Source organism: Nicotiana tabacum, chromosome 9 (assembly GCF_000715075.1).
Source record: "Nicotiana tabacum cultivar K326 chromosome 9, ASM71507v2, whole genome shotgun sequence".
Taxonomy (NCBI): Eukaryota; Viridiplantae; Streptophyta; class Magnoliopsida; order Solanales; family Solanaceae; genus Nicotiana; species Nicotiana tabacum.
The window spans coordinates 64,001,400-64,011,300 of NC_134088.1; the positions used below are offsets into that span (position 1 = coordinate 64,001,400).

Genomic DNA, 9,901 nt, shown 5'->3' on the forward strand with positions numbered 1-9,901 from the left:
CCCATTTTGTGGATTTGGCCCGTCATGCTCTCCTTTTACTACCTACTGAGGGAGAGAGAGTGAGGAGGTTTATTGAGGGACTCACTTACCCTATCAGGCTTCAGATGGCCAAGGAGACCGGAAGTGAGATTTCTTTTCAGGCAGCTGCTAATATCGCGAGGAGGATAGAGATGGTTCTTGCACAGGAGAGAGGGCAGAGGTCCGATAAGAGGCCTCGTCAGTTTGGTGGTTTCAGTGGTGCCCCGTCTGGAGGCAGGGGTAATTTTGGTAGGGGTCATCCTCCCATACCATTTCATTCAGCACTTCATGCATCTCATGGTGCTTCAGGGAGTCACGGTCCTATTATGCATTACTCTGGGCAGCCAGCATTTAGGGAACATTTAGCTCCTATCAGTGCACCACCACTCCATAGTTACTACAGCGGTTATCCGGCCCATCTGGGTCAGCTTCAGCTTCAGCAGCCACAGCATCAGGATGGGTGTTATTAGAGTGGGAATATTGGTCACATCAGGAGGTATTGCCCAAGACTGGCGAGTAACAGATCTCGACAAGATTCACGTGCCATCATACCGGCACCGGTTTCTTCACCGCCTGCTCAGCCAACTAGAGGTAGGGTTTAGGAAGCTAGAGGTGTTATGAGTGTGGGAACATTGGTCATATCAGGAGGTATTGCCTAAGATTGGTGAGTAGCAGATCTCGGTAAGATTCACGTGCCATCATACCGGTACCGGTTGCTTCACCGCCTGCTCAGCCAACTAGAGGTAGGGTTCAGGAAGCTAGAGGTGGAGGTTAGGACACTAGAGGTGGAGGTCAGGCCATTAGTGGTGGAGGCCAGCCAGTTAGAGGCCGTCCTAGAAAACGTAGTTCATAGTGGTAGGGCTCAGCCCCGATTTTATGCTTTTCCAGCAAGCCCTGAGGCCGAGTCATCTGATGTTGTGATCACAGGTATTATTCAAGTTTGCCATAGAGATGCTTCAGTTCTATTTGATCCAGGATCTACTTATTCCTACGTGTCCTCCTATTTTGCTTCATATTTGGTTGTGCCTTGTGATTCTCTAAGTGCTTCTGTGTGTGTATCTACACCGGTGGGAGACTCTATTATAGTAGATCATGTCTATCATTCATGCGTGGTTACTATTGGTAGTCTTGAGACTGGTGTGGATCTTTTACTTATTGATATGGTAGATTTTGATGTCATCTTGGGTATGGATTGGCTGTCACCTTATCATGCTATATTGGATTGTCATGCCAAGATAGTGATTCTAGCCATACCGAGGTTACCTCGATTAGAGTGGAAAGAAACTCCTGGTCATTCTGCCAGCAGGGCTATTTCTTATATGAAAGCTCGGCGTATGGTAGAAAAAGGGTGTCTAGCCTACTTGGCTTATATTCGTGATCCCAGTGCGTATGTTCCTTCTATGGACTCAGTACTATTTGTTCGTGAATTTTCAAAAGTATTTCCTGCAGATTTGTCGGGGATGCCACCCGACAGAGATATTGACTTCTGTATTGATTAGGCTTCGGGTACTCAGCCCATTTCTATTCCACCATACCGTATGGCCCCGCCGGAGTTGAAAGAATTGAAAGAGCAGTTACAAGACTTGCTTTATCAGGGATTCATTAGACCCAGTGTCTCGCCCTGGGGTGCACCAGTATTATTTGTAAAGAAGAAAGATGATTCCATGCGGATGTGTATAGATTATCGGCAGTTGAATAAGGCCACTATCAAAAACAAATATCCGCTGCCAAGAATTGATGACTTATTTGATCAGTTTCAGGGTGCCAAGGTATTTTTGAAGATTGATTTGAGGTCTGGTTACCATCAGTTAAAGATTAGGGCATCTAATGTCCCTAAAATAGCTTTTTAGACTCGGTATGGGCATTACGAATTCCTAGTGATTCATTTGGGTTGACAAATTCCCTAGCAGCATTTATGGATTTGATCAATCGGGTGTTCAAGCTCTATTTGGATTCTTTTGTGGTTGTATTCATTGATGATATCTTGATTTACTCCAGTAGTCGGGAGGAGCATGAGAAGCATTTTTGGGGTGTGCTTCACACTTTGAAGAATAATCAGTTATATGCTAAACTTTCAAAATGTGAGTTTTGGTTAGACTCAGTTGCCTTTTGGGGGCATGTTGTATCGGCAGAAGGCATAAAGGTGGATCCTAAGAAGATTGAGGCTGTTCAGAATTGGCCTAGACCTACTTCATTTATAGAGATCCGGAGTTTCCTGGGTTTAGCAGGTTATTACCGTCGGTTCGTGAAAGGGTTTTCATCTATAGCAAGCCCACTAACAAGACTGACCCAGAAAGCTGTCCCATTCAGATGGTCAGACGGGTGTGAGTTGAGCTTTCAGAAACTCAAGACTGCTTTGACTACGGCGCCAGTGTTGGTATTACCCACAGGCTCAGGATCATATATGGTATATTGTGACGCATCTCACATTGGGCTTGGTGCATTATTAATGCAAGATGGAGAGGTGATTGCATATGCGTCACGGCAGTTGAAAGTTCACGAGAAGAATTATCTTGTTCATGACTTAGAATTGGAAGCCATTGTTCATGCGCTGAAGATTTGGAGGCATTACCTCTACGGTGTCTCGTATGAGGTATTTACTGATCAGCGTAGCCTTCAGTATCTGTTCAAATAAAAAGATCTTAATTTGAGGAAGAGAAGATGGTTGGAGTTGTTGAAAGACTATGATATCACCATTTTGTATCACCCCGGAAAGGCCAATATGGTGGCCGATGCTTTGAGTAGAAAGCCTGTGAGTATGGGCAGTCTTGCATATATTCCGGTTGGTTAGAGGCCATTAGCTGTAGATGTTCAGACTTTGGCTAATCAGTTCGTGAGGTTAGATATTTCAGAACCCAGTCGGCTTCTAGCTTGCACAATCGCTCGGTCTTCTTTATATGAGCACATCAGAGAGAGGCAATATGATGATCCTCATTTACTGGTCCTTAAGGACACGATGTGGCACGGTTATGCCAAACAGGTTGCTATGGGGGAAGATGGAGTTCTGCGAATGCAGGGTCATATTTGTGTGCCTAATGTGGATGGGCTTCGTGAATTAATTCTTAAAGAGGCACACCGTTCCAGGTATTCTATTCATCCAGGTACCGCTAAAATGTATCAAGATTTGTGACAACATTATTGGTGGAGGAGAATGAAAAAGAATATAGTTGTATATGTAGCTCGGTGTCTGAATTGCCAGCAAGTTAAGTACGAGCATCAGAGACCTGGTGGTTTACTTCAAACGTTAGAAATTCCTGAATGGAAGTGGGAGTGTATTACTATGGATTTTGTTGTTGGGCTCCCACGGACTCAGAGAAAATTTGACGCAGTTTGGGTCATTGTGGACAGGTTGACCAAGTCAGCACATTTCATTCCAGTGGCAGTTACCTATTCTTCAGAGAGGTTGGCTGAAATTTACATTCGTGAGATTGTCCTCCTTCACGGTGTGCCTATGTCTATTATTTCAAATCGAGGTACGCAGTTTACCTCACACTTCTAGAGGGCTGTACAGCATGAGTTTGGCATGCGGGTTGAGTTGAGTACAACATTTCAACCACAGACAGACGGTCAGTCAGAGCGCACCATTCAGATATTGGAAGATATGCTTCGCGCTTGTGTTATATTCTTTGGAGGTTCTTGGGATCATTTCTTGCCACTTACGGAGTTTTCTTAAAATAATAGCTACCAGTCGAGCATTCAGATAGATCCATATGAGGCATTATACGGAAGGCGATGTCGATCGCCAATTGGTTGGTTTGAACCGGGAGAGGCTCGGTTATTGGGTACCGATTTGGTATAAGATGCCTTGGATAAGGTCAAGATTATTCAGGATCGACTTTGCACAGCTCAGTCTAGGCAAAAGAGTTGTGCCGACCGTAAAGTTCGTGATATTGCATTCATGGTTGGAGAAAAAATATTGCTCCGGGTTTCACCTATGAAAGGTGTAATGAGGTTCGGAAATAAGGGCAAGTTGAGCCCTAGGTATATCGGACCCTTTGAAATTCTTGAAAGGGTGGGTGAAGTAGCCTACATGCTTGCATTACCACCTTGTTTATCAGCAGTTCATCAGGTGTTCCATGTGTCTATGCTCCGAAAATATCATGGTGATCCGTCCCATGTGTTAGATTTCAGCTCAGTCCAATTGGACAAAGATTTGACTTGCGAGGAGGAGCCAGAGGCTATTCTAGCCCGACAGCTCCGGCAGTTGAGGTCTAAGATTTATCCTTCAGTTCGAGTGCAATGGAGAGGTCAGCCGACAGAGGCATCTACCTGGGAGTCCGAGTTGGACATGCTGAGTAAATATCCACACCTTTTCTCCAGCATAGGTACTTTTTCTAACTCCGTTCAAGGACGAACGTTTGTTTTAGAGGTGGAGAATGTGATGACCCAAAATATCATCTTTAAATTTAATAATTAATTTTATGTTCTAAGACCTCGAAAAGCATCAATTATCATTTCTCGACTTGCGTGCGCAGTCTGTACAATTTTCTGAAATATTTTCATGTGAAATATGGATTAAAATGTGAAATGGAGTTTTAAAACTCAACTGAGTTGACTTTAGTCAACATTTTGAGCAAATGGACTCGGATCAATGTTTTGACGATTCTGGTAGGTCCGTATCGTGATTTGGGACTTGGGAGTATACCCAGAATCAAATTCCGAGGATCCTAGCCCGAGATATGAAATTTTGATAAAAAATTAAAAGCTTGAAAGCTTAATGATTTTTAAGAAATTACTGATGTTGGATTTATTGACACTAGATCCGTATTTTGGTTACGGAGCCCGATATAGGTCCACTATAATATTTATGACTTGTCTGCCGAATTTGCTGAGAATTAGAGTTGATTTGACGTGATTCGGACGTCCGATTGTGAAAATATAAGTTTTAAGGTTTTCTTGAAAATTTCCTTTGATTTGGTGTCTGATTCGTAGTTCTAGGTGGTATTTTGATGATTTGATCGCGCGAGCAAGTTCGTATGATATTTTAGAACTTATAGGCATGTTTGGTTTGGAGCCCTGAGGGCTCGGGTGAGTTTCAGATACTAAACGGGCCATTTTGGACTTAAGGAAGATGACAAATTTCTGATGTTTTGTTGCACAAATCTTACTCATCGCGTGAAGTCGTTCGCGATCACGTAAGGCAAACTGAGAGGCCAACCAAAGTTGCTCTACGCGTTCATGAATTTCAGGATGCGATCACGTAGGGGTGTGAAGTGGTGCTTCGAGAACGCATGAACAAGGTCGCATTCACGTAGAGTTAAAGAGGCTAAAGCTGAGCCACGCGCTTACTCATCGCGATCGCGTGAGGTCATTTGCGATCGCGTAAGTCTGCGAGTCAAAGCATTGCGTTCGCGTGGCGTTTTACGCGTTTGCGAAGAGTAAATTTCTGGGGCAGCAAAGTAGAGCTTCACGATCGCGAGGTTATTCATGCGATCGTGATTAAGAAAACCTGGGCAGCCAAAATTGTGCTTCGCGATCGCGAAGTATTGTACGCGATCGCATAAGGTAAAATTTGGGCAAACAGAACTTAAGTTCTGGAAAATGGGATTCGTCCTATTTTCAACCCTTTTCCATTTTTGAGCTCGGGTAAGGCGATTTTTACGGGAAAATATTGGGATAAGTGTTCCTTATCCTATATTGATTATATTTTATGATTTCATACTCTTTTACATTATGAATCCGTGAATTTAGGGAAGAAAAATTATATTTTTATAAAATCTTCCAAAAACGAAAATTTAAGATTTGAAGGTCCATTTGATATCGGAATTGGATAATTTTTGTATGGTTGATCTCGTAGCGGAACGGGTGTTCGGATTTCGCGAGTTTTTTTTTGGGATTTGAGACGTGGGTCCAACTATCGAATATTTAAATGAATTTTAGATTTTTACCCGGAAAATTATTAAATTCATATGAAATTAATTCCTATGATTCGTATTGAGTATATCGAATTGTTTATGAATAGATTTGAAGATTTTGGAGACAAATTTAAAAGGAAAAGCTTTGGTCGAGTAATTGATTGGAATTTGCAAAGCGAGATAAGTGTTGTGGTTAACCTTGACTTGAGGAAATAGAACCCTTAAACTATTTGTTATGTGAAATACATGTGAAAGACGCATAGGCGAGGTGATGAGTGTCTATACGTCGTCAAATTAATTGTTTGCATAATTACCTGAAAAATCATAAATCGTTTTAAATCGAATTAATTATTATAATAATTGCTTCTCTCCTATTCTTTGTCAAATATTAATTCTTGAATTCCTGCATTAATTATTACATGATATTTGAATTATGTGTCTTAATTGTTATTTGACATTTAGCATATTACATATTAAACTGCCTATTTTCTCCCTGATTTTCATAATAATTTGCTATTTGTCATTATTTGTTTCATAATTAAATCATAATTATTGTATGCTTGTTGTCTTATAATTTTATATTAATTGTTGTATTTATTGGGGAAATTTCTTTTATAAGAATTGATTGAAATGGATATATTAGATGATCGGGTTGCACACCGCAACAAACTTATTTAAAAGTTGATATATATATATATATATATATATATATATATATATATATATATATATATATATATATCGGGTTGCACGCCGCAACAGACTTTATTAAAATGAATATATTGGAGGAGCGGGTTGCACGCCGCAACAGAATTGAATATGAATATATTGTGAGAGCGGGTTGCACACTGCAACGGAAATTGATGGAAATGATACTTGGTTATGACTGCTAAGTTGGCTTCAATTATTATAAATGAGTTATCTGATTTATTTCTATTATTTGTTATTGTTACTAATATTACGTACAAGTTAATGTAAGTGAACCGCCTTAGCCTCGTCACTACTTCATCGAGGTTAGGCTCAGCACTTACCAGTACATGGGGTCGCTTGTACTGATACTACACTCTGCACTTCTTGTGCAGATTTCAGAGTTGGTCCCAGCGGCGTACCATAGACTTGCTCGGATTTCAGCTACCAGAGGAGACTTGAGGTATAACTGCACGGCGTCCGTAGTTCTGAAGTCCCCGTCTACTTTACTTTAGCTGTGTATTTGTTTCCAGACAACTTTATTTTATTCAGACCTTTATCTGTATTATTCTAGAAGCCAGTGCACTTGTGACACCAATTCTGGGATGGTATTTAGACACCTTTATTTTTATGGATTATTCACTATATTTCAGACCTTACTTCCGCAATTGTTCTTTGTTATTAATAAATTTAAATTTTTTTTTAAAATGGCTAATATTATTTTAACGTTGGCTTGCCTAACAAGTGAAATGTTATACGCCATCATGGTCCGAAGGTGGGAATTTCGGGTCGTGGCATATATGAACGTACGCAAAGAGAAAAGTATAGTTGGTTACCAATTTAGGTGAAATTCAACTTCTTCGTGAGCTATCTCCTCATTTCTGGCGCTAATTTAGGAAGACTTAAGGAAAGAATTGAAAAGAAATTGAACTGCTTCGGACCTTTTTTTAAGGAATTAAATGATATGGTCTTCTTTTTAAACGTGATTTTTGGTCCATATTTATAGCTTCCTGCTAAGGGATGTATTTATTAAGCTGCATGTTATGTAAAATACCTAGTGATGCTCGGTATTTGAAAAATTTTCTAAAATATTGTCTACTTATGTTTTTTCCCCTTTTTTATATTCCACGTAGGCCTCATAGCGAAGGGTCGTAAAGCCAAAGGCGTCTCAATAAAACTCGTGGCCTAAAGCCAAATTTTAATAAGGGGTCTTGATTTTTTTTGTCTATAGTATAGTTATCTTGCAAAATATACTTTTAATATTACATTGGTTCCTTTTCTTTCTTTCTTTCTTTCTTTTTGTCTATAGTGTAGTTATCTTATAAAATATAATACTGTATTAATATTCACATTGGTAAGAAAATTCAAGTTAATAAGATGTTAGCCACGTATTTACGATTGGTTACTTTGGATCTTATTGTAAAAAAAATATTATTTATCAATATGAAGATTTGAGTGTCTTAATTCAAAGTTCTAAAATATTTCTATTGTTAAATAATAGATAGTCTTTCTTTCCATTTTTATAAGGATTTAGTATTATGTTTTTTTTTATAAACTTCACTATTGTCTAAGCAAAAATAAGATAGTAAATCCACAATTAAAAATATTTTTGGGGCCCAAAATTTAGGGGCTAAAGCAAAGGTTTTACTAGCCCCTTGAGCCACCCCTGCGTAAAGCACAGCTCATGCCGCCTCTCTTTCAAAAACCTAAACGTTTTCGAATATTGAAAACCTATAACCATCATAAAAAATAAACCTTTTCTGCCGCCTCCATCTCTCATATATAAAAATCCTTTCCAACATTGAAACATAATACTTTTCAAATTATCTTTTTTGTATTGAACCCTAGAGTTGTGACGATGAAAAATCAAAGAAGAAATCCTCTGTTTTAAGTACCAAAACAGCGTATAGCAGATGTACCCACCATAATTACTATCATTATTCTCTCAAAATTACCAGTGACATCCCTCTTACGATTCAAATGTGTTTGTAAACAATGGCATTCATGGATTTCAAATCCCAAATTCGAGCTCTCTAATCAACAACGAGGAAGAGTGTTTGTGCTTTCAAAGCGCAAAGATGGATCAACTTTCCGTATCATAAACAAACAACAATATTTCAAATCCAAAATCTCTAAATTGAGATATAATGTGTTGGGTTCTTGTGATGGTCTTCTACTGATAAACGTAAACAAGCATATTTTCTTATGGAACCCCGCTACTAGATTTTGTAACAAAGTGCTTGAGCATAGCATCTTGGCACATGATGATCTGTGGTATATCACTGGAGGACTTTGTTTCGACCCCGTCAAGAATGATTACAAGGTACTGTTATTTACACGCCCTAGAATTCCCAGGTTATGGTTGTGAAACTGCTATAATAGCAAGTCTTAAAGACAAAAAGTGGAGGGGCATCCATTGCCCTTATGATATCTTATCACTATGTGTCCCTGATTGGATCACAATGCATGGACGACTTCACTCTAGGGTTAGGGTTAAGATCATAAATGGTATTCAATGTTGTGGTCCTCATAACAGCCTAATTTATTTTGATGTTGTCTCGGAAAAGTTTCATATGTTTCCAATCCCTGATACTGTCTCTGAAAAGATTGATCAGTTTCAAATCCCTAAGCTTGAGAATGCTATTGTTGGTTTAGGAGTTTTGAATGGATGTCTTTCTATGACTTACTTGGATTATTGTAAAGATCTTGAGATATGGATTATGAAGGAATACGGAGTAAAAGAATCATGGACATCCTTATTTATCATAAGGAATTTAGAAATATGCCATTATTATGGATTAGCAAAGCCCCTTTTTATGAGAAAGACTGGAAAAATAGTTCTCCTTCTATGGAGTAACGGAGCTAAAGTTGTTGCATACAATCCTAAGTATGATAGTATAAGAGACTTTCTTGTTCCGTCAGAAAGAGAAAGTATAAATGCCATTACATATGTGGAAAGCTTGATCTCGCCCAAAGAATACTACTGGAATAATTACATACACAAATAGTTTGCAGAAGTGATCTCTGGCTAGTACAAAGTGTAAGCTTGTTTAATTTGTTTTTACTTTTATTTTGTCTAATGATATATGGATATTCACATATTTGTCACTTCACCCCGTTTTATCATTGATTTCTCCATATTAAGTAAACTCAGAAACAATCATAGCATGAAATCATGAATGCTTTTTTATATGTTTGAAAATGCCAAAAGGCTATAACATAGTTTTTTTTATTCTTATTTGGCTCGTCAACTTCCCTTTTCTAACTCACTATAGCTTGTTTATTGTTGTGTCTGGAAACTACGGCAAGGAAAAGAAATTCACTAAGAAAATAAAAAATCT

At 38.9% G+C, this 9,901-nt stretch overlaps 1 protein-coding gene across 1 annotated transcript; it reads left to right on the forward strand.

The window, feature by feature from the left end:
* Window positions 1-8,872: 8,872 nt before the first annotated feature.
* LOC142163930 (F-box protein CPR1-like) lies at window positions 8,873-9,568 on the forward strand. The gene has a single exon (XM_075221085.1). It carries the CDS (start codon window positions 8,873-8,875, stop codon window positions 9,566-9,568), a length of 696 nt encoding a protein of 231 aa, XP_075077186.1.
* Window positions 9,569-9,901: the final 333 nt, after the last annotated feature.

Bases quoted from the DNA above. Each gene is read 5' to 3' on its own strand.
- LOC142163930 (XM_075221085.1), top strand. From the start codon at position 8,873: ATGATTACAAGGTACTGTTATTTACACGCCCTAGAATTCCCAGGTTAT.